At 48.1% G+C, this 25,660-nt stretch overlaps 1 protein-coding gene across 6 annotated transcripts in view; it reads left to right on the forward strand.

The window, feature by feature from the left end:
- Positions 1–25,660, forward strand: part of UBR4 (ubiquitin protein ligase E3 component n-recognin 4) — a 2,945,062-nt gene that overhangs the window by 1,093,282 nt on the left and 1,826,120 nt on the right. For all 6 annotated transcript variants that reach the window (XM_069611069.1, XM_069611071.1, XM_069611072.1 and 3 more), the window contains exon 37: positions 1,969–2,116. In XM_069611069.1, coding sequence (XP_069467170.1) covers positions 1,969–2,116 — 148 coding nt within the window. The remainder of the gene's footprint in view (positions 1–1,968; positions 2,117–25,660) is intronic.

Raw genomic sequence — 25,660 nt, forward strand, 5'->3', positions numbered from 1 at the left:
GAAAATGACAGACTGGTGGGCCGATGTTTTACATGAACAGTATAATTTTTAAGGACTTTCTGAAAGCCAAGTGGTTCTTTTCCTCTGAGTGCTTGGGGTCGTTCCATGCATATGCCACCAAGACTGGAAACAAACGTCCATTTCCACGCACTCTCTTGACCCGATCCACTTTCAGGAGATGGGCAGTGGTGGATTGAAGGTCTCTCATAGGCTTGTATTCAGAGACCTTTTACTTAAGGTAGCTGGTTGCAGATCCATAGATTCACTTGTGACATAAAGTCAATGACATCCTAGTTGATATGGGCAGGCAGTGCATTCCTTCCTGGCAAGGGTGGTAGGTTCATGTCATTTCATGCCGTAAACCATACGAACGGCTTCGTTCTGGATTTTTTTGCAACTTAGAAATATCTTCCTTCCTGGCACCACCCAGTAGAGCATTGCAATAATCCACACGTGGAAGAATAGCGTCCCTGACCAACTTGGCTCGATTATTTTTTTAGATCAAAGGAGCCACCTGTCATAGCACTCGCAAATGGTATCGGGTGCTTTTTACAATAGCGTCTATTTGGGCCCCGGTATTCAAGGTGGCTTCTAGGTACGTGCCTAAGGTTGTTACCTTACTAACTACCACTATCAGGCTAGCCTCAACCAGGTAACTGGAGAAGACTAGAGCTAAATTCTCCCCTGACTACTTTGATCCGTATATCATTAGTGCCGTCTTTCCGGCATTAAGACGCAACCAATTTGTGGTCATCCAGTTTGTTATAACTTGATTGACCTCACTAAGCTTCTCCTAATCCTCCTGGTAGTTTCTGGACAACTGAAAGTCGTCTGCATAGTTAGTAAAGAAAAATCCCAGTCTTTCCAGCTCTCTACATAAGGGCACTACATAAATGTTAAAAAAGGAGGGGGAGATAAACATGCCCCCGGGAGGACACCACAAATAATGGTCTCCACCTCAGAGAAAAAGTCACGCCCCCGCCCCCCCAAAACAACCTCGATCTTCTGTCTTCCAGAAAAGACTTGACCCAGTTTATCGACTAATCAGCAAGCCCATCCATGTCTCGCAACCGTTTCAGTATGATCACATGGTCTAGCAGATCAAAGGCTGCTGACAGGTCCAGTAATATCAACAGCCCTGATCTACTTTTCTCCACTATAGTCAACATATGGGTCTGGAGATCAACCAGGGCACTCTCCGTGCCGTGAAAGCAACGGAAACCCGATTGCCTTCTGTGCAGCCAACCAGAATTTTCCATGTAAAGTTGCAAGTAGGTTGTGGCCACCATAAGAGCGTGGTCATTCCTTTTGAGTGACAAACTGTTCTACCAATACGTTAGATCTATCCAGCCACTTACCATAGTGTTTGTACAAAATTCTCCCTAGCAGTGATCATTCATTTGTTGGCTCTGTGGGCCAGAACATGATAGTAATGTATTTTACTGAGCTCTAGGGATCCCCCTCCTGCCCCCCCCCCACTACACTTAGCATTATAATACTGTGAGTATACCACCAAGCATAGCTCTGGTATTAACTAAAGGAGTGGAAATGGTGTGTATAGTCCTTCGCCTATTATATAATTTATCTAAGTAAAGTATGTAATAGAATTGTGGGTGATTGTTGGTAACCTTACAATAAAGATATGCATATTTTCAGTATATCTTTGCAGTGTCCTTTTTTTGTTTTATGTATTGAGATAACTGTACCTGCCCAGTAACTGTCCCTGTCGCCTCCCTTCAGTGAAGCCGGACTCTGCAGCCATTGCTACCCATAGAGGGTTTGGTCTATCATTTGGTTGGAGCCCTGTCTTATCCTTTGGGTAGGTGATTTTGCATCTCACACCAGAGGACTGCGGAAAAATATCCCTAGCATTTTCCTAGGAGGGCCTGCCTTTACTGTGATTTTCACTTTTCCATTTATGGCTTGCACCTGCTGATCTTTTCCCAATGATTTTTGATCTCTTCTTAGGTATCACTGCCACACCTGCAAGATGGTTGATGGAGTCGGTGTGTGCACAGTCTGTGCTAAGGTCTGCCATAAGGATCACGAGATTTCATATGCAAAATATGGATCTTTCTTTTGCGACTGTGGAGCAAAGGAGGATGGGAGCTGTCAGGTGAGGCCTTAATTTATTACATTACACGCCCAGCCCCTGAGGTATCATGGTGTAGTTACAGAAATCTTTGGCATTGACATTGGAGTTACTTGCATATTAGCAGATTGATAACATTACAATATGGACATTAAAGCGTAGACTGTTAATATACATAGGCAGAGCCAATACAGTAATAATATGTATTTACAATGTTCAACTAGGTCCACCACAAGGTGAGTGTTTTATTAGCCCTAGAATGACTAATAATACCTAAGGCGACTGATTTAGGTTAGGTAGAATTGGTTGAATAACCAAGTTTTTAAAACTTTTTTGAAGCTTTAGAGGGATTCCTCCTTTTTGATAGTTAGGGGGAGGGAGTTCCCTTTCTCTCCACGTTATTTGTGCTGGACATATATTGGATTAGAAATGGCCTGGAAGTTAGTTCTTTTTAAAAAAAAAAGGTTTTCTCCTCTCCAAAGCTAGCATGTAGGGGAGTTTCTCGTCTTCCGGAAAATTTTCCAGGAGACAGTAGCAAGTCACTATTCTGTGGGCGTGTTGGCCTTCCGAAGCTGTTGGCTCCAGACCCCTGTGAGATCTTGCAGCTGCCCGCCTCGTGCTCGGATTAGTTATCCAATGAGGGAGCTGTACATACCTGAATCTTTCAGTTTCTGGGAGGTTAACTTTCTCTTTGCAAAGGTCAGGGGCACATTGTCGGTGTAAAGTTCTTGTAGTCGCATAGACCTCTCAGTTGACCAAAGGTGGTATGAGTTGAGTTGGTGCCCTGGGGTAAGGCTGTGTTCTGCGTGACAGGGGAAAGTGGGCCTAGGCCTGATGTAAAACCTCTGTGTGCAAACCCTGTCTCAACATCGGAGTGTAGCCGCTGTAGTGGGGAGGAGGAATCCCCGGTAGTTGCGCGCCTCTCGTGGGAGAAAGGGCAGATGACACAGGGGAGCCCAAATCGTTAGCTGTTCAATGTCTTGCCATTTAGCGGGCTCTATTGGGTTGGTCCAACTCAAGATGGCTGCCAATTGGGCTGCTCGAAAGTACTTTTGAATAGAGGGAAGGCCCAGCCCACCCAGCAATTTTCCGCGGGTTAGAAGCTTACGCTGGATTCTTGGTGTTTTTCGCTGCCATATAAAACGGCCTATTTCTTTTTGTAGTTCCAAGAAGATCTTGCTCTGGGATCAGTATAGAGAGGGCCTGGAATGTGTACAGAAGCCTAAGGAGCAGAACCATTTTAACTGCACTGATGCGTCCAAGCCAGGATATTTCTTGTGAGCCATTTGGCGTCTTTTAGAAAATTAGAGGTATTGGCCTTAATCAGTCCTGTGTGAGATGGGTTCAAGTGTATCCCCAGGTACGTGATGCTTGTGCTCTTCCAGTTAAGAGGGTAAGTATTCTGCAAGGTGGCCATGGTTTCCGGGGATTCTGACAGGTTCAAACCCATTTATTTAGCTGTATTTATTGTGAACCCTGAAAACTAGGCGAATTGGGCAAGCAAGTCTAAAAGAGCGGGAAGCGAGGTCTTGGCTTCTCTCAAAAAACAAACCACAGCGTCCGCGTGTAACGCAACTTTGTGAGTTTGCCCCCCAACTTCAAACCCCCGAATCTTCAGGTGGAGGCGAATCTGCTGGGCTACGGGTTCAATTGCTAACAAAAATACCAATGGGGATAGCGGGCCACACTGTCTGGTTCCCTTGCCCAAGGCTATCTGGGCCGACCATTGCGAGTTGACTCGTATTCGGGTTGAAGGGATCTGAAAGTTAGACAGGATTGTGAATTTCGGGCCAAAGCCAAAGCCCTTCAGCACCAAATTCATATATCCCCAGGACATGCTATCAAACGCCCTATGGGCGTCTAGAGATAATAATGAGAGGGGGCTAGGGGCTGTGGGGGCCAGGGTTATCAGATCTATTGCTCTGCGGATGTTATGTGCAGATCGTCCCCGAATAAACCCAGTCTGGTCTCGATCGATTATTGGTAGTACCTTCCCCAACCACCGGGCTATGATTTTGCTGTAGAGTTTTGCATCGGTATTGAGCAGGGCTATAGGGCGGTAGGATGTGCACTCTGTCGGGTCTTTCCCAGGTTTTAGGATTAGGGTTGTAGCAGATTCTGCCATTGTCTGTGTAACAGTGCCTGTTTCCCATAGAAAGTTAAAAAGCTTTGTGAGGTGGGGTGTGAGTTCTGCACTGAAGGTCTTATAAAACGTATTCGAAAACCCGTCTGGGCCCGGGGCTTTACCAAGGGGAAGGGATTTGATAGCCATTTCCACTTCTTGTGTGGTTATCTGGGAATCTCCCAGAGCCTGTGGAATTTGTGGGAGATTCGCTTTTGTTATTAAGTCTTTGGAGGCCTGTGAATCTCCTACATGCGTGAATGCCTGTTCCCTAAAGAATTTTTCAATAATTTGGAGTTTGCCATCTTCCGAGGAGACATAGCTGCCTCTGTCATCTCGCAGGGTGTCTATCCTGTTTTGCTTTGTCTTTTCAATTTAGCTGCCAATAATTCATTGGCTTTGTTCCCCCTCGTATAGAAGAATTACTTAGTGAGCCTCATATGGTAAACTGCCCTCCCTGTGTGGTGTGCCGCCAGCGTCTGTCTGGCTATCCGCAGATCTCTCAAAGAGCACCGCAAGCCCTTCTCTTTGTCTATCACTTCAAGCCTGTGGGCTTCTCCCTCTAATTGGGCTTGCAATAGCCTCCTGGCCCCCCCTCTTTGTGCCGCCTGTTCAATCAAGTGTCCCCTAATCACTGCCTTGCTTGCTTCCCATATCATGGCCATGCGCATGTTGCCAGTATCGTTCTCCTTAAAATATAGTTATATAGTCTCCCTTGTATGAGTTTGAATTAATGGATCTTTCCAATAAGAAGTCGTTTAATCGCCAAGGGGGCTTTCGGGGCGGAGTGCCTGAAGTGGGGACATTGTTAGGCTCACTGGGGCATGATCCGAGGGCTTCTGGAAGTATTTTTGCATCTATGACCGAAGGAGCTAGTGAGTCTGAGATGAAAAATCTAGCCTGGAGAACCCCCTGTGAACCGCAAAGAAAAAAGTGTAGTCCCTTCTCCTGGTGGCAATGGCGCCACACCTCAATGAGTGAGTGATCTCGCAATAGTGTAGTGAATGTTTTAAAGTTACTCTTGTCAATGGCCGTATGGGGCAAAGTTTTATCCATTAAGGGGTTAATTACTGCGTTGAAATCACCAAACAAAATTATTTCCCCCTCTGCATGCTCAAACAAGGCTTTCAATAATTTTCCAAAAAATACATTTTCCCTGGCATTTGGTGCATATATGGAGACCAACGTGATTTTGCGCCCATATAACATTGCCACTACTAATAGAAAACTCCCCACTTCATCTCGGACCACTTCTAGTGTCCTGAGAGGATTGCCCTTGCGTACCAGAATGGCAACCCCACGTTTGTTCAGGCTGCTGGAACCGAAAAACTTCGTGGGGTAGAGCCTGTTAAGGCGAAATTGGTCAGCGGTTTGAAGGTGGGTTTCATGGAGGAACAAGAATGCTGCGTCTAGGGTAGCTAATCTATGGAACAAGGCATTACGTTTTAAGGGGGAGTTCAGGCCTTGCACATTGATGGTGATACATTTAACATCCGGGGTCACCATACTGTATTTCCTTAGGCTTTTGTATTCTGCTTAGTGGCAGTGTTTCATACCCCTAGGGGAACTCTCTGGTTCTCCGTCCAACTCTTAACCCTCCTGGATGTACCTTATGGTCTCATACCTCATATAATGACCAGCGTGGGAGGTCGGGGGGGGGGGGGGGGTGAGAGGGACAGCCCCGCAATCCCTGCTTTGTGATGTCATTTACAAGTATTGTGTGGTGTGTGGGGCGATAGATCAAGCCCATTGACATTTCGTTAAAAAAACAAAGAACATAGAAAAAAATGCAAAACGGGATGAATAGACCAACATAGTTGAGGCTTGTATCGGCCTCCATTTTACAACTACCTTTACCAAATGGTCAACCATAACGGGCGCCATCCACTCAGGTGCCCAAATCTGCTATTCTGCGAGAACATCTATCACAATTAGTCAACCTAGCGTCTAGCATTCAAGTATCGTGAGTCTCCGGGTTGCACTCAAAGCCTACAGGCAAGTCCCAGGTGAGGCCTTGCCATGGGTCCCCAGTTCCATAGGGCCTAGGTAAGCGGTGGAATGGGCCATGGAGAGAAAGGAGCGGGTGCATGACCCAGAGTCCTCCCGAACAGCAGTCGCCAGCTCGCTCCCCCACACTCCCAGGGACTTCAGATCCGAGGAGATACCATTAGTCAAGCTTGAATAAGTGAGGGGCGTAAACTTCCATCTTGCTGGTTGTTGTCAAGTTCTGACGATACCCAGGTTCAACTGGCATTATGGTTGCCCCCTTCTGACGTCAGGGGGGCCTAAGGTTTGCCTTTCTTATCCGCCTCTTCTGTGGTTTCTGCCTCCTGGTGTGGGGGTGCCCTTAGTTGACGCCAGCCCCAGGGTTTTCTCTGCTTGTCCCTTGGCGTGGAGCTGAAGGTTGGGTCTGCAGAGTCCTGGGCACGAGGCCTAGAGGGGTCTTCATTGTTTGACTCCGACATTAGCCTCTTTGCTTCTTCCTCTGAAGAGATTATGTAGTGCTGATTATGAAGGTCAAAGATTATCTTGCACGGGAACCCCCAGCGGTATCAGATCTTTTTAGCCTGCAGCCAGGCCGTCGCCCTCTGTAGCCGTCTTGGGGAGAGATCTTGAAAGAGCTGTAGCGTAGCCCCACAGAACTGTACTGAGTCCGACTTCCTGGCTGCTAGCGTGATCTCCTCCTTCTGATGGAAAAACTGCACACGGGTGAGGACGTCCAGCAGTAGAGCCTGGGTCAATGATTATACCCGGTGGGTTCTGTCCAGCATCAGTTCTTCAGAGGGTGGGAGGTCCGGGAGGAATTTGAATAGTGTTTCCACGTATTCTGGCAGGTCTTGGTCTGAGATTTGCCAAGGAACACCACCAAGACGCACGTTATTCCTCCTTGACCTGTTTTTAAGGTCCGCCTGTTTTGCCCAGATGTCTTCCAGGTGTTCCTCAATTATTTGCACCCTTTCTGTGAGGACCTTGCTGTCATGCGTCTGCTCACAAGTTATGTTTTCTAACTCCTTCACTCTGGCCTTGAGGCCTCCGAGGTGCGATGTCGGATCTGCAAGTGATTGGTCGAGGGAGTCTTTCGTGGTTTTAATTTCCGCTTTAACTTTGTGGATAATGTCTTGCTTGATGGCTTTTAACATCTCCTCAAGGTCACCTCTGGAGAGGGCCATGCTTGAATGTTGTGTCATAGACGGGGCTGGGTGGATCTCAGCTGTAACAGTGTGTGAGCAGGATGGGGTTATCGGCTGCGGTGTCGGGAAGGCCTGTATGCCATGCACTTTCCGCTTTCCTGCACTTTTAGGCATTGCCAGCAGTTCTGAAGTAGGTTGCGTTAGAGCTCCCGCAGCGCAGGGGCTTGTGATTAGTTAGAAGATGCAAAACGGAAAATCCCTCACAGGGTGCAGCAAATATTAATCTTGTTTCCTGACCCGGCTGATGTGGGACAGTGGAGGGTTCTTCTCCTCAAGGTTCCCGCTCTTGCTGTGGAGATGTTAGTTAGTGAGGCCCCTGCTCCCAGTACCATTCACGTGGAGAACCCAATACGGGCGATCACTCCTTTCCCCTTCTGATAGTCTCTCTAATGGTCCTCCCAGGGACGTGGTGGCACAAACCTGCTGAATGCCGCTCCTGCACCTCAGTACTTTCCAAGGCCATTGTGGGCTGAAACGGCCGGAGGCTTGGATCCGTGCCCGGCGTCTCTGAGGGCCTCCAGTTTTTCCAGTGTCAGGCGGCTGTTCGGAGGGCATCCGCTGAGCGTGCTGTGGGCATCCGAAACACTGCGGTCCTCCAGTACGCTGCCCTCAGCGCAGGTAGTTCGGCTCCGCACAGGGTCCCGCCTCCTCCGGGCTGCAGCAGAGCAGCGAGGCTCGTCCAGTCCGGCAGGGAGCACCACTTCAGACGCGTAGGTCCAGGGGCCGCAGTCGACATCTTCCAAAGCCGCCTGCGAAGCTTGCTGGCCCTTCGCCCCCCCCCCCCGCCACCTCCGGCTCAACAGCAGGGCGCACCATGCTACTCGCTGCCTTCAAGTCAAGCCAGGGGGGGTATTGGCTTCTTTCTTGCTGTTCCGCTCGGCTGGGGGACTTCCGCCGCGCCACTCAGCCTGCTTAGGTATCACCGCTCGCCAGGCAGGTCAGGGCTCCAGCTTGCACTTAATGGCACGCCGTCATCTTCCTCCAGAAGCCGTGCCATATGGTCTTAGGAGAAACCCTTCGTACCTGGGGGCAATCGGCATCGCATTCCTCAAACAGCTGATGCAGCCCACTCCGTCAGCCCATGAAGTGAAAATCGGGTGAGAAATCTCGATTTTAGTGCTTCGGCTTTTATTGATTTGGGCACCTTATTGCAGAGCTCATGGCGAACACGACTGCATGGCGTGCCGCCAAGCCATGCCCCCAGAAGTTAATTCTTTATTGTTAGTTATTGCTGGTTCTATTTGTATTGTATTTTGTATTCATCGAAGAACAAGGGTGGGAAAAGATATAATTTACAAAATTGAGCAGTGACCGAGAGTGGAGGCAGTTATTGGCGAAGGTGCCCTTATAAAAAGCAATGTTAGATTGAATGAGGTGGACCGTTTAATGGGTTAAGAGTGGGAACACATTCACAAAACCCTGAAATTATAACATAACATAGAAATATTATTTGAATTTAGAGCCTAAAGCTGGTATTTACAAATAACTATTAAAATAAAATAGTACTGAAGCTTGAGAGTATTAGAGATAGTTTCGACAGTCAGTATGGATAGGAAGTTGGGTTGTTGAGTGCTTCTCATTCCATTGCTGCCAGATGATGCTTCAGCCGAGATTGCTTAGGAATATCGGCGCGCTTCGGTTCCTTGTTAAGAAACCTATTGTATTTAGTGAAAAAGGTGACCTCGTCATCGACATCTTCGACTCCGAGATGGGATTAAAAAAATGTCACGACATTGGGGCAAAAATGTCCCTCTCGCACTCCCATCGGGTGTGTCTGTGGTGCTTAGGATCCTCTCTTTTAACATCAGAGTGTGGGTCCTGCCTATCGATGACAGCGGAAGCCCTGAAAGAGCAAAGAGGGAAGTTAGCTGCAGGTAGGTTGCATAAATCCCCTTTGACGAACCATGTTGAAAAAGCGATCCTCCAACAAGTCGAGAGACGACTCTCCTTGTCAGAAGAAAGCTAGAGGGTCGTGATCACGCAGTGGCTCACACCACTCGTCATTCTCCCAACAGTCGAAGAAAAGGCGCCACAGATCGCCATCTTAGTCGTTGAGTTCCTCCCCGGAACGGGTCTCATTCTCGACTAAATCTGCCTCACCTGCTGAGTGGGAACATTTCAGACTAAAGATTCTCAAAGTATGGAGACACTGGCCTCTTAAACATTGTCAATGATGGGAAAGATGCAATGTGTGTATCCCTCCAGACGGGTCTCGACAGTATCAGCAGGGCATGGAGGCTAGCACTGTAATGTGCACATTTGCCTGGTTGAGAGTCTGGTTTTGCTCCAGACTAGGTCACCCCTCCGCCTGTCAACCTTGATCATCCAGTGCTCTTAAAAACATAAAGGACATACTAACGAAAACCTTTGAATATGAATGTTCCTGTATTTAGCACTGTTTTGCCTTTCATTATACTAATGGCGTAATTTTTTTTGTAAAGAAGGCTCACTGCAATTGTTTACACTGTCCAGCAATTGACTGTATGTATGTATATTTTTGTACCCGTTTGTCCCCTTGGTTCTGTATTGAATGTTTTCTCTACAATTTACAAAATAAAAATACAACAAAAATGCAGAACTTATTGATAACGCAAAAAACGTCTTCATTTAAAAAAAGCAACTTGTTGGGTATATCTGCATCTTAAACACTAGTTAAATAATAAAAAGCTATGTGTACCCAATAATTGTTTTTGCTCTTCTACTTTGATTGAAAGCTAGCTAAAAACAGATTTGTCTATAGCAATACAAAGCATGAAAAATAGAAAGTCTTTACAGAGAATGTATATGTAAAGAGATAAATGCATGTGGCAGGACACCACCTTTTGTTTCCAAAGTTATTAGCTCATAAGTCCTGCCACAAAACCGAGCAGTCCCTCCAGTTACCCGACAGTATTAGCAGGCCAGCACTGTAATGTGCACATTTGCCTGGTTGAGAGTCTGGTTTTGCTCCAGATGTGCAGACTAAAATTCTTGACATGCCCTTTGATGGCGCACTTTTATTTGGCAGCAAGGCTGACGAGAGCCTGGAGAAGCTGCCGACCTCCAAAGCAGCAGCCAAATCCCTTGGCACTTCAATCAGAAAGCCACACGCATCTCCCCACACTGGTACAGCTTGGAGGGGGAAGGTCCTTTTGCTATTACTCTTCAGTTGGGAGAGGACTGTCGAATCAGAGTTCAGAGAAGATTACCATGTGGTGGATGGGGAAGAGGTGCGAAGACCACCCAGGCATCGGCTGCTTTACCCTCAGCTGCTGCATCAGCCTACTCAAACCTCTGAGGCCTTACTCCACAAAACCCTGGTGGGAGGGAGACTCTCACAGCATCTGAAAGAATGGCAGGGTATTACTTCAGATGCATGGGCATTGTAAACAGTTGCCCAGGGTTACTGCCTTCCCTTTCAAAAAAAGGCCTCAGGATCATCCACCGGGGAACAGCTCTTCCAAAGTTCCAGATCCACTCCTTATGCAGGAAATTGTGACCCTGCTGGAGAAAGGTGGTATAGAACCAGTACCTGTAGCAGAGAGGAACAAGGGTTGGTACTCCCCTTACTTTTTAATCCTCCAGAAGTACAGAGGATTGAGACACATCTTGGAAGAGACTTGAACAGGTTCCTCTGGAAGGACAAGTTCAAGATGATTTCTCTTTCTCAGATCCTTCAGGACCGGATGGTATTATTGGTCCTTAAGGATGATAACTTTCATGTGCCAATCCATCACAGGCACAGAAAGTACCTGAGGTTTGCAATTGGCAGTTCTCATTATCTGTTTTGAGTTCTGCCATTTGCACTGACCTCCGCCCTGAGGGTTTTCACCAAGTTGATGGCAGCGAGTCTCGGGAGAGGGGGGAGTCACCTCTACCCATACCTGGACGATTGTACGATCAGGGCACATTATCCTGAATGGGCTCTAGATCATCTCAGCTCCACCTGTCGCTCCCTTCACAAACTGGGCTTTGCTCTCAATTTCAAGAAGTCTCACATGATACCATCTCCAAGGCTCCATTTCATCAGAGATTCTAGACGCTTCCTTGGGAAAAGCCTCACCACCCGAGGTGAGGGCTCAAGACATTCTGCAGATGGTCACCAAATTCGAGAGTGCCCAGCGTCTTCCTTTGATTTTTTTTTTTTTTTTTTTTTTAGGTTTCTCGTGCTCGGCCTCATGGCATCCTGCATTTTCCTGGTGCCAGAGGCCCATCTGAGAATGAGATCCCTTCAATGGTCCCAATTCTAAGGCAGGGTGTCAGACTTCGTTCAGGTTCTAAACAGAGTCACACAGGACCTTCTGTGGTGGGCCTGCAAACACATTTTGAAAGGAGAACCTTTTTGGCAGCCATGGCCGGAGATAACAGTAATGACGAATGCCTCACTCACGGGGTGGGTATCAGGATCCTGTTTTGCCTTCCGTAGGAGCTGCTGAACCCCACAGTCACCAGCTGTTGTGTGCCTCACTTTTGATTTACATTGTGGATCAGATCGGACTGAGGGCCAAAGGTGAATGGGACAAAACAAAAAACGACACCAGAGCTCTTCTTGTTTCTTAGTTGCACGCTGCATGGAATTAAAAGGTGTGAAAACACATCTGCACATAAAGAAACATTTCCAATTTGACTTTAGAACTGATTTATACCTGTGACTCCTCCGCTACAAGCCTGGAAGAAGGATAGTTTTATGCCTATGCTGTCTTTTTAGAAATAAAAATTTCATTTAACAACTGTCTTTCTCCAAATTTCAACTTTTGACTTTCCAGGCAATTCAGTACTCTGAGAATTACTACAAACTCAAAACATTTTATTTGGTTACCAAAAAGAAAGGATGTGAAAGTGCTTCTTTACAGATGAACCATTTAGTTTGTTGGCTTCTCAGCTTGTTTCCTTTTGCCAGCCATTATCCTTAGTAAGTAATTGTAATTTCAAGAATATACCTAAAAGGATTAACGTTCAAATTCCTTTTAAAACTCCTCTCTACCTAAGGGGCGCACCCTAAACTACGTTTGAATGCTCAAAAAGATGGCTGCCGACTTTTTCAAAGTGCGTGTGCGTCCTCTGAAACTATTCACAATGGCAAGCTGTTCCATATGGCCCGTGTAAAAGGTATTGACCTTTCTTTAAAAATTGTATATAGAGTGAAGCATTTTCCGTAAAAATAACAGCTGACTTAAGTTTGCTAAGCCCGCTTTAAGAATATGAAGCTGCGTGCTTCCACAAAGCTCTGGTCACACAGTTGAACACGCGTAACAAGTGTGCTGCTTCAGGAATTAAAGCAAACAACACGCGCCAAGTCGCGTCTCAGCAAAATGCTTACTAAGGTTGAAATGACAGTATTACTATTTTAGTTCACTGTTACACGTAATCGCGTTGGGGAAACGCCGTCTTACCCTGAAACGCTGCTCGCCTCTACATGTGAAAACGTGCTACTTCAATAGAATAATAAACATTGCGTTAAGAGTCACGTTAAGGCTAATACTCCCCAGAGCTTATTCAGAAAGTTTCAGATTTCTAAGTCAACATGAGATCTCGAAGCAGTATCAGTTTTAAACTTTTAAATGCGGTGCTTTCCCTGGCAAGGTCACTAGTTGAAGTCTTCACAGATTACATTAAATGTGCAGTTGCTAGCTAAAAGCTGCGCTCCCACCAGTTATTAGATGACTGCAGACATATCAGACTTGCTCTATCTTCTGGCTTCAAAATGTGCAAAAAGGGTTAGGGCTAAGGGGAACTAATGAAAACATGACTGTCTTATCTAAGAGTAGTGATTAAAGGCAGTTTAGAATGGACTACCAGGACAATTTGTCCTCAACATTCTAAATTGGATCCCTGATGAGGGAGTCCACCATCTTGGCCTGGGTTCGAGCACAATCCACCATTTTGAATACTCAACTTTGCTGCAGATCTCTGAGAAAAAGCATGAAGGAAAACAGGCAACCATTTAACATTGCACAGAAAACTACAACCCTCATACTTATGTGCCCTGCAGACTCTGTGCATCTAGTTCTTAGCCTAACCCTTCCAACATGACCACTGATGTCCCTGACAGTGGGGAGCTCACACCAACGATCTGACAATAAGCGGTTGTTGGTCTCCATTGGAGACCAAACTACACATCAACCTTTTGGAGCTAAGGGCAATCAGACTAGCTGGACGGGGAAAGAATGTCCTGATAATGACGGACAGCACAGTGGCCATGTACTACCTCAACAAGAGAGGAGGCATAGGGTCACTAACACTGTGCATAGAAGCAATGCAGCTCTGGTTCTGGACAATTCAAGAAGGAATCTCCCTATCGGCAGTTCACCTAGCCAGAGAGAATACAACGGCATATGCTCTGAGCAGGCAGAGCACATTCTCCCACGAGTGGGAACTAGCTCAGGAAGTCCTTCAAGAGATCTTCACCCCTTGGGGAATCCCTCAAGTGGATTTGTTCGCAACCAGTGTGAACTGGAAGTTTGAACTGTACTGCTCCAGGGAATTTCCCCCAAGAGGCGCTCTAGGATACCCACACGTAGTGGACTGGGAGTTTCTTCTCCTGTACGCATTTCCTCCGGTCGGAGTCATTCCTCACGTAATCAGGAGTTTTCGAAAGTTTGGGAAAGCCAATAATCCCAGTTGCTCTGGATTGGGCCAGGAGGACGTGGTACCCAGACCTTCTGGATATGTCCATCTGCCCTCCAAGGCCTTCCACAAAGAGTGGACTTTCTCTCGCGATAGGATGGTCGGATTCTCCATCCAGAGATCAAAACTCTCAACGTTCACGCATGGTTTCTTAGAGGTTGAGATCTAAGGATTGGGACCTCCCGGATGGCATAATGGAGATTGTGCTTTCGGCCAGAAGGCCAGCAACAAAATCCTTATACCGCTGCCATTGGAACAAATTCTGCAGCTAGTGCAGGGATAGAAATGTAGACCCTTTTACATGCAGCACACCTATCGTGTTATTCTTGTTAATCCCGGCCAATCTGGCTCGCCAGGATGGTACAATTAAACGTGATCTGGCAGCGTTATCTATATTTTATCGCTTCTATGAAAAGGTATCTCATAGTATCTCATAGGTATCTCATCAATATTGCACTGGTTATACAGTTTTTGAAAGGATGTTTTTCCTCTGCCCCCTTTTTTAAATCCCGGTTTGGGATCTCAACCTAGTTCTGAAATTCCTAATGTGTGCTCCATTCAAGCCTATCCACTTTTGTCCTTTAACATTGTTAGCCTTAAAGTTCATCCTTTTAGTGGCTCTTGAATCAGCCCGTAGGGTGAGTGTTCTTCAAGCCTTGTCCTGCAAGCCACCTTACACAGTCTTCTTTAAGGATTTAAACCTACCTTTCAACCAAAAATGGTGTGAGTTTCATTTAACTCAAAAAAATCATTCCACCTTCTTTCTATCCCCACCTCATCCTGGAAAGAAGAGGAGAGGCTACACAGGCTTGACCCAAGATGTGCACTTAGTTTCTACAATTCCAGAATGTCTAAATTAAGATTAGACAATCAACTTTTTGTTGGTTACAAAGGCCATAAATTTGGTATGCCGATTTCAAAACAAACTTTATCTACGTGGATCATCCTAGGAATCTCGGAATGCTACATATTAGCTGGAAAAGATCCTCCTGTGGGTCTCGGAGCACATTCTACCATGGGCATGGCTGCTACTTCTGCCTTACAGAGGGAGTACCTATTCCGGATATTTGGGCGGGTACAACATGGTCCTCAGTACACACTTCCACCAGGTATTATAATCTGGACTCTTCCTCAGGCTGGGAAGTTGTTTTTGTGAAGGCAGTGTTACATTCTGTACACACAGACCAATAAGTAACTCCTAAGTTCTAATTGGAAACTGTACATTCTGACTCTCTCCTCCAAAAGAACATAATACTGCTTTGGTAGTCTGTCATAAAATGAGGAATACGTGAGAGGACACAATCCATTTGAAGAACAAGTTAATTAACCATGGTAATGTTCTTTCGATTGGATGTTACTCACACGTATTCCTCATCGCCCCTCTTAGCCTACCCTGCAGTAGAATTTCCATGTCATTGCAGCTTATGCTCTTTCTGGGTGAGTAGCTGTCGGGCGTAGGATAAATCAGTACACGTAAAAACCGAACTGAAGCCAACGGTCGCTGCGCGCGCTATATACCATTGAAAATGTTGACATTGAGACAGAGGCTCTCGAGGGACATCGAGTGGACAGGCATCGTCATGCAGCGCCCCCTGCTGGATTTTGTCTTCCGAAGCAAATCAAGCTGGAAATGGAGATATCATAAGAGGAGGAATACGTGGGAGAAACATCCAGTCGAAGCAGTTCTTCTCAAAGGAATACAGATAAAAGGTAAAGAGGAGTGGGACTAGCACAGAAGCTTGTCAACATTCACTTAGAGGGGTGTCAGGAAGGAGGTGGTGGGGTTCCACAAGATGGCGAGTCGCAGAGATAAAAGATACGCAGTCAACTGCAGATGTTCACAGCATCGGTGGCTGCAGTCGGAATAAGGATAGAGGAGGGGTGAGAGTGATACAGTGGTTAACACATTTGGCTGTCGTTTGTGGAAAAACCTAACAATTTGTATTAGAAATAGTGCTTCACAACAAGATTTCTTTGAGGCTCGAAGAAAGACAGGTTGGGGAATCTGTTGGGGGGGGGGTATTCAATAACATTTTGAGCGCGTTGTAATTATATGTATGTATTGGTCTGTAGGAGCCTTTAACCCCTATAGTGCCAAGGACGAGCTATCTCGTCCTTGGCATTACTTATGCGGTGCCAAGGACGTCCTTTTTGGCACTCCGTTTTGGGCGATCCCTGTAAAGCAGGGATCGCGCAAAATAGTAATCCAACCCCCTGGCTATGTGAGGGGGAAATCCCCCCCCCTCACTGCCAGGGGTCTGGATTACCTTCAGTTTCATGTCGGCATGCGTAAAGCACGCCGACGTGAACATAATTTTCACCGCAGCAGCCATTTCGGGCTGCTACATTGAAAATGAAAGGTGAGTCTGCACCTTTCTCCCCCTCGATCACCGGCTGTATTTCAAGCCAGAGATCGAGGGAGGTGTCGTTGGAAAGGGGAGATTCTCCCCTTTCCAACAACACCCTTTGTGACAGCATTGCTACTCACGGATTGGGCGCAGGGTGCTCGATCCGCGGGCCGCAATGTGCAGTAGACACCAGGGATGTCTTTGAATGAGGGGGGAAGTGGGGGCTGCTTACAGTAAGCAGCCCCCTCCCCCCTGGTCCCCAAAGCATGGGGGCACATATCTGATAAACCCTGGGGGCAGGGGCTGATGGCTTGGATTTTTTTTGCCCCCCGAAAGGTTGGTGGCCCTCCCTCACCAAGTGTTAAGGGGGAGACACCCCTTGTAGCCCTCCCTGGGGCAGATTTATGCCCCCAGGCAGGAATACATGAGGTGGCCCTCCCATCCAATCGGGGGGGGGGAGGGACGCAGAGGGCCACCAGGAATAAGTGTGCAGGCCCCCCAAAGAATGGGGCCTGCAGGTTAGGGCCCCCTGGGGGCAAAATGAAACAAACAAACTTTTAAAAACCATGGGAATGCACAGAGGTCTGACTTGCGCGAAGCGGCCCAGAATTTATTACCCAGAACCCCATACAAAGTGAACATTGTGTTTTTCCCCGCCAAATATCACACTTTGTGGGGGAATTGTGGGTAATAAATTCTGGGTTGATTTGAGCAAGTCAAACCTCTGCGGTTTCCCACGGGTGTCCTCTTTTCAGAAATGTATCGGGTTCGCTGTTTTCCTTGATGGCTTGCACACCCCAGACCCATATCTGTATGGTGTGCCCGTCTGGAAAAAGTGTGAAATTCAGCTGTCAGAACAGACTTGGGGTAGGGGTCTTTTAGGCTTTCCCCTTGGCGCCCAGGTAGGTGCACCCACACATGAGGTACCGTTTTCATCGGGACACCTGTGGGAATGCGGGAAGGTATGACATTTGTTGTGTTTGTGTGGTTTTCATAACGTTTTGACCCATTTGCTGGTGCCCTTTGTCACACAACCCTTTCATTTCCCAAATGTGCCCTACTTTTAGTCGCTGCTTTAGGCACCATACACTTTTGTAACCTGCACACAAGTCACATACCTTTGAAAAGGTCTGTCTGTGCTCTTTCAAAAAATGTGTGCTTGCTGTTCCTCACCACATTGGTTTTCCTGATTTAGACATGCTAAGTACGTCTATTCAGGCTGTAAGCATAAAACTCCTGTGTACCATGGCTCAGTGTTTGGCTTGTGGTGTTGCTTGTTTTGCGAAACACTACAAAAAATGTCTGCTTTCCTAACTTCAAGAGTCGGGGGGGTGGGGGGGATGTAGCGGAGCATTGCTTTTCTCAAAATTCATAGAAGCCAATGCCGTACCAAGCCAACCATGTCCACCACATACCTTTTTTTTGTCATTTTCCCGCTTTTTCCCCAATCTATGGCATTTTCCCCTACCTGGTTGTTGCCCGACCTGCGATAATCGCTCCTTCCTAAACTTGGGATTTTGTCTACTTTTCAGAAATGCATGCCTTTCTGTCCTCCAATTCGGCTTTCATACCCTTTTCTTCCATTCCATCCGTGCATGTCCAATTGACAAAAATGGCCAAAATCGCCTACCTCTCACAAAATGGTTGATAACCACATCAAAATAATTTCTTTTCGTTTTCACTCCACCTGTTCTTGAAAGCCAGGAAATTGGGGAACTCAGCAGAGCAAACCATTTGTTCCTAGCTCTTACAAGGAAAAACACCACAGGCTTCTTTGTGCATCATTTTATTCAAATTTTTGGAAAAAACACAGCCTTTTCGCCCTTTTTGGTGATTTTCTCTCACCCCCCTACAGCAACCTAGGATTCCTGGGTGGCGTTACGACCGCCTGCATGTGGGGAAAAAGGGGCCAAATTTGGCCGAAATATCTCATGGAACAAAAGTTACAAGGCATTGAATGGCCACATGCTGAAATCACCAAAAAAGGCCTTGGCACTGGGGGGGAAATACCCATGACACTTAAAGGGTTAAACTGTTTTTTTTTTTTTTTCTGGCGTTAAGTTTGAGCTTAATAAATAATTATACTACTATTAAAGTAGGAGACCTGAGTGGGAGCAGTCTCAGAGTGTCTGAACCAGACTCTAGATTGCCACAGGGTTTTAGTGGTGGGGTGGGAAAGAAACAAGTCAGACCCGGGTTTCTTCAAAATACAGGGAAGATACCAGGTAAGAAAGAGTTTGTACATGGCGGAAAGGTGGGCATAGGTGATGGTTTCAAATCTTCCTTTATTATTTTTTGTGTGCAAAGGAGTCCTTAGGAGCCCAGGAAGGATTGGTAAAATGAAGGATGGGTAGAAGTTCAATGGGGTAGGTTTGGTGATTTGCATTTAGTTATTTACAAACTTTTGCCAATCACAAATCCGATCATCCTTAAAATTCCAATTCTTTTAATTTCTTTAGAAAAAGAATCTCTACAAATGTTACCAATGCATGTGTTAGTCCTACATGTTCTCCCCCATAGAGAGCCTCCCACCTGGCTTCAGCATAGAATGCAAACTTTGTAGCCAATCGATTGTAGAAAAACAAGGTTCTATGTGATCTCAAGGTGGGGCAAAACAAAGATAGATGGTTCAAAGATTCCACTTGGGCGTTAGTCTACAGTTTTCGGCTCCTGAAGTCATTCCATATTTACATAATGTAGACTGTGTAATATATTTAACCGGAAACCTAAAATGGACGTCTGTGTTTTACGCTTGGGAATTTTTTAAGATATCACAGTGTCATGTTGAATGACACACAAAGATTTTTTTGAAAGAGTGTGCACTTTAGGATTTACTCTTTATTTCTTTCTCTCTCCAATCATCAGCCCAAAGCATCCTTTTAACATGTGTGGGATTTCTGATCAACTTATCGATGGTTAATCCTAGATTTAGAAAAATATCATTACATCTATCTAGCCATTACTTCTAAGACCAGTCGGGTGTTACAGCCTTATTTGGCAATAGGATATTGTATTGGGGTGGGCAGTGAGGGCTGTATAATCTGCAGGCAGCCGACGCGAGGTAAGAAAGCCCATCCGGGCCCTGCACACCTCTATTGGTGGCAACTAGGCCCCCAGACCCCCGGCGCATCCCTCTCCCACCCCGCACCCTCTTCCGGATTCCCGCTCCCCTCCCGCCTCCCAACCCGCCCATCCCCGCTCTGATTGGGCCGTGAGCCCTGGCCCAAAGGGTCTAGCGACCCTCCTCGCGCCGGCCCCTGCATTCACTGCAGGCAGCCGACGCGAGGTAAGAAAGCCCATCCGGGCCCTGCACACCTCTATTGGTGGCAACTAGGCCCCCAGACCCCCGGCGCATCCCTCTCCCACCCCGCACCCTCTTCCGGATTCCCGCTCCCCTCCCGCCTCCCAACCCGCCCATCCCCGCTCTGATTGGGCCGTGAGCCCTGGCCCAAAGGGTCTAGCGACCCTCCTCGCGCCGGCCCCTGCATTCACTGCAGGCAGCCGACGCGAGGTAAGAAAGCCCATCCGGGCCCTGCACACCTCTATTGGTGGCAACTAGGCCCCCAGACCCCCGGCGCATCCCTCTCCCACCCCGCACCCTCTTCCGGATTCCCGCTCCCCTCCCGCCTCCCAACCCGCCCATCCCCGCTCTGATTGGGCCGTGAGCCCTGGCCCAAAGGGTCTAGCGACCCTCCTCGCGCCGGCCCCTGCATTCACTGCAGGCAGCCGACGCGAGGTAAGAAAGCCCATCCGGGCCCTGCACACCTCTATTGGTGGCAACTAGGCCCCCAGACCCCCGGCGCATCCCTCTCCCACCCCGCACCCTCTTCCGGATTCCCGCTCCCCTCCCGCCTCCCAACCCGCCCATCCCCGCTCTGATTGGGCCGTGAGCCCTGGCCCAAAGGGTCTAGCGACCCTCCTCGCGCCTGCCCCTGCATTCACTGCAGGCAGCCGACGCGAGGTAAGAAAGCCCATCCGGGCCCTGCACACCTCTATTGGTGGCAACTAGGCCCCCAGACCCCCGGCGCATCCCTCTCCCACCCCGCACCCTCTTCCGGATTCCCGCTCCCCTCCCGCCTCCCAACCCGCCCATCCCCGCTCTGATTGGGCCGTGAGCCCTGGCCCAAAGGGTCTAGCGACCCTCCTCGCGCCGGCCCCTGCATTCACTGCAGGCAGCCGACGCGAGGTAAGAAAGCCCATCCGGGCCCTGCACACCTCTATTGGTGGCAACTAGGCCCCCAGACCCCCGGCGCATCCCTCTCCCACCCCGCACCCTCTTCCGGATTCCCGCTCCCCTCCCGCCTCCCAACCCGCCCATCCCCGCTCTGATTGGGCCGTGAGCCCTGGCCCAAAGGGTCTAGCGACCCTCCTCGCGCCTGCCCCTGCATTCACTGCAGGCAGCCGACGCGAGGTAAGAAAGCCCATCCGGGCCCTGCACACCTCTATTGGTGGCAACTAGGCCCCCAGACCCCCGGCGCATCCCTCTCCCACCCCGCACCCTCTTCCGGATTCCCGCTCCCCTCCCGCCTCCCAACCCGCCCATCCCCGCTCTGATTGGGCCATGAGCCCTGGCCCAAAGGGTCTAGCGACCCTCCTCGCGCCGGCCCTTGCATTCACTGCAGGCAGCCGACGCGAGGTAAGAAAGCCCATCCGGGCCCTGCACACCTCTATTGGTGGCAACTAGGCCCCCAGACCCCCGGCGCATCCCTCTCCCACCCCGCACCCTCTTCCGGATTCCCGCTCCCCTCCCGCCTCCCAACCCGCCCATCCCCGCTCTGATTGGGCCGTGAGCCCTGGCCCAAAGGGTCTAGCGACCCTCCTCGCGCCGGCCCCTGCATTCACTGCAGGCAGCCGACGCGAGGTAAGAAAGCCCATCCGGGCCCTGCACACCTCTATTGGTGGCAACTAGGCCCCCAGACCCCCGGCGCATCCCTCTCCCACCCCGCACCCTCTTCCGGATTCCCGCTCCCCTCCCGCCTCCCAACCCGCCCATCCCCGCTCTGATTGGGCCGTGAGCCCTGGCCCAAAGGGTCTAGCGACCCTCCTCGCGCCGGCCCCTGCATTCACTGCAGGCAGCCGACGCGAGGTAAGAAAGCCCATCCGGGCCCTGCACACCTCTATTGGTGGCAACTAGGCCCCCAGACCCCCGGCACATCCCTCTCCCACCCCGCACCCTCTTCCGGATTCCCGCTCCCCTCCCGCCTCCCAACCCGCCCATCCCCGCTCTGATTGGGCCGTGAACCCTTCATCACTGGTCCTCCCAGGGCAGCCCTCTGCCCGGCAGCCCCATGGCCAAGGGCGGCTCCAACAGAGGCGGCTCCAGGAAGTGTCAGCAGGTGTCCGCAGGGGACGCCAAGGAAGCCAGCAACCAACAGACACCACCAAAACCGTGAGTGTGGAATGGGTAGGGGAGTAGAGCAATCACTCCACTCCAGAAAGCCCACGCCACTCTATCTTACCACCAAATAACATGGATTGCCATAATGTTAGCATGTCCACTCTAGAACTGTGAAAGTTAGCATGTCCACTCCTAGACCGAATTGTGAAAGTTAGCATGTCCACTCCTAGATGGAATTGTGAAAATTAGCATGTCCACTCTAGAACTGTGCAAGTTAGCATGTCCACTCCTAGACGGAACTTGTGAAAGTTAGCATGTCCACTCCTAGACGGAATTGTGAAAGTTAGCATGTCCACTCCTAGACGGAATTGTGAAAATTAGCATGTCCACTCTAGAACTGTGAAAGTTTGCATGTCCACTCCTAGACGGAATTTGTGAAAGTTTGCATGGCCACTCCTAGACGGAATTTGTGAAAGTTTGCATGTCCACTCCTAGACGGAATTTGTGAAAGTTTGCATGTCCACTCCTAGATGGAATTGTGAAAGTTAGCATGTCCACTCCTAGACGGAATTGTGAAAATTAGCATGTCGACTCTAGAACTGTGAAAGTTTGCATGTCCACTCCTAGACGGAATTTGTGAAAGTTTGCATGTCCACTCCTAGATGGAATTGTGAAAGTTAGCATGTCCACTCCTAGACGGAATTGTGAAAGTTGGCATGTCCACCCCTAGATGGAATTGTGAAAGTTAGCATGTCCACTCTAGAACTGTGAAAGTTAGCATGTCCACTCCTAGACGGAACTGTGAAAGTTGGCATGTCCACCCCTAGATGGAATTGTGAAAGTTAGCATGTCCACTCCTAGACGGAACTGTGAAAGTTAACATGTCCACTCCTAGATGGAATTGTGAAAGTTAGCATGTCCACTCTAGAACTTTGAAAGTTAGCATGTCCACTCTAGAACTTTGAAAGTTAGCATGTCCACTCCTAGACCGAATTGTGAAAGTTAGCATGTCCACTCCTAGATGGAATTGTGAAAATTAGCATGTCCACTCTAGAACTGTGCAAGTTAGCATGTCCACTCCTAGACGGAACTTGTGAAAGTTAGCATGTCCACTCTAGAACTGTGAAAGTTAGCATGTCCACTCCTAGACGGAATTGTGAAAGTTGGCATGTCCACTCCTAGATGGAATTGTGAAAGTCAGCATGTCCACTCTAGAACTTTGAAAGTTAGCATGTCCACTCTAGAACTTTTAAAGTTAGCATGTCCACTCCTAGACGGAATTATGAAAGTTAGCCTGTCCACTCTAGAACTGTGAAAGTTAGCATGTCCACTCCTAGACGGAATTGTGAAAGTTAGCATGTCCACTCTAAAACTGTGAAAGTTGGCATGTCCACTCCTAGACGGAATTGAGAAAGTTAGCATGTCCACTCCTAGACCGAATTGTGAAAGTTAGCATGTCCACTCTAGAACTGTGAAAGTTGGCATGTCCACTCCTAGACGGAATTGTGAAAGTTGGCATGTCCACTCCTAGATGGAATTGTGAAAGTTAGCATGTCCACTCTAGAACTATGAAAGTTAGCATGTCCACTCCTAGACGGAATTTATGAAAGTTAACATGTCCACTCTAGAACTGTGAAAGTTGGCATGTCCACTCCTTGGCGGAATTGTGAAAGTTAGAATGTAAAAGTTGCATTTAGAAAGTGTGCCCTACAGCCTCTCCGTCAAGCTTAGAAATGTGCCCAATAGCCTCTCTGGTAAATTGAATTTAGATGTGTGCCCAAGATCCTCTGTGAAAGATGCATTTAGAAATGAGCCCAATAGCCACTCTATGAAAATTGCATTCAGTAGTGTGCCCAATAGACACTCTGGAAAGCCGCATTTAGAAATGAACCCAATAGACACTCTGGAAAGTTCCATTCGAAGTATGCCCAATAACCTCACTGTGAATTTAGTAGTGTTCCCAATAACCACTCTGTGAAAGTTGCTTTCAGAAGTGTGCCCAACAACCCCTCTGTGAAATTTAGAGGTGTACCCATTAGCCGCAATGAGCTCCATTTAGAGGTGTGCCCAATAGCCTCCCTAGTAAATTGAATTTAGAAATGTTCCTAATAGCCTCGCTGGAAAACTGAATTTGGAAGTATCCCCAATAGCCTCGCTGGAAAATGAAGTTAATAGTGCGCCCAGTAGCCTCTCTGTGGAAAATTGAATTTAGATATGGGCCCAATATCCTCTGTGAAAGCTGCATCTAGAAGTGTGCCCATTAGCCACACTGTGAAAGCTGCATTTAGAAGTGCTACCAATAGCATCCGTGAAAGTTGATTATAGAAGTGTATCCAATAGACACCCTGGAAAGTCTCAAGTAGAAGATTGCCCAATAACCTCTCTGGAAAATTGAACTTAGAAATGTAGCCCAGTAGACGCTCCGTGAAAATTTGCATTTAGAAGTGTACCCAATAGCCTCCGCGAGTGTTACACTTAGAAGTGTGCCTAGTAGCCTCGCTGTTAAACTGAATTTAGAAACGTTCCCAATAGCCTCTGTATGGAAAATTATACTTAGAAGTTCGCCCGGTAGCCTCTCTGTGAAAGTGATTTTAGAAGTTTGCACATTGAAAGAGCATATAACCACTCTTACCACACCCCACGCTTACTCTCTCCTTTACATCACCACTCAACTAGAACACAGAGATACTATGACACCATTCGGTATATCTGTTCCCATACGAACATCCACCGCTTACTCCACATCATTCTATGTAAACACTGCTGGTCTCACACCCCCAGCCAGGCGTTCTCCTCAGGCCTAACGCAGCCACATCCGTTCCGGATAAATCCTGCCAGAACGAACACATTCTCCTGATCTCTCAACCACCACACCTACCAATAAGAATCAGCTATTACTTTGTGTACCGCACGAGCTGCACACATATCCGGTGCACACACGCACCTTTTGACTCTCCCTACTCTCTCTACTGATCTGAACTTCGGTTCCCAAGGGCGTTCAACCTACCAGCGCCTTCAGACCATACCAATGGTATATAAGGCGCTATATAAGTGCAAAATAACAATAACAATAACAAAAAGAAGCAGGGAACTTCCAAACCACCCCTAAATACAATGATAGAAGGCCGATTTCGTGTCTTTTCACTGCCAGAAGTACTGTGTTGGGTATATGTAGAATCCGTCTCTAGAATCTACCCTGTAGGCTGTCCCATATATCCCATAACAATCCAAGGCAGACCTCAGCAGTATAGGTAAGGGCAGGTGTCGCTTTCTGGTTATAAAAGTGAATGATTGTGAATGTGAGCGTCCCCCACAAGCGCACCCCTGTTAGTGAGAAGCAATAAAGAACACACCCCAGGAGGGGAGTGAGACCAGGACCAAGTGCGGGTGAGATAAATCAATATAGGGCATGCAAAGGATTCTGCAAACTCCGAGAGCGCTCTGTCTGACAATATCAAAGACAGTCCTACTTATTGCAGAACTAACGTCACGCATGACACAAGCTATAGGGGGCACATAGTCTTAGGGATTGGGTGGTGAAGGCTAGGTGGTATACAATGTATACTGTTGCTATTCCAGGATTGGCGGACGTCCGTGCAGTGCCACGCGGGGTAGACGGGTCAGCTGGGCTCTTCGGGGTGGAGCTGCCGGCCGGACATAACTTGTATTGATGATTGGTGGCTGCTATAACACTTGCCCTTGTGGCCACACATTTGCAATCATTTGTCACATTCTACAATTTCAGGTATCTGATGAATCCTGTCACACAGTGACCTTAGCTCAAGGCGGAGACGGGGACATGGATATGTGATGGGGGGGGGGTATCCCTATCCATCTGTTGTAGTGACATTTGGGTTCAGGTATGGTAGTTCCATGAGTCCATGTGCAGGGTCGGGGGTACAGAGGGGAGGGGTTATTCGATCGCCCTGTCCTGGTGGTTATAATGAAGGACGGTATTATGAT

The sequence above is a fragment of the Ambystoma mexicanum genome, chromosome 8, assembly GCF_040938575.1.
Source record: "Ambystoma mexicanum isolate Mex_15411 chromosome 8, UKY_AmexF1_1, whole genome shotgun sequence".
In the NCBI taxonomy this organism is placed as follows: Eukaryota; Metazoa; Chordata; class Amphibia; order Caudata; family Ambystomatidae; genus Ambystoma; species Ambystoma mexicanum.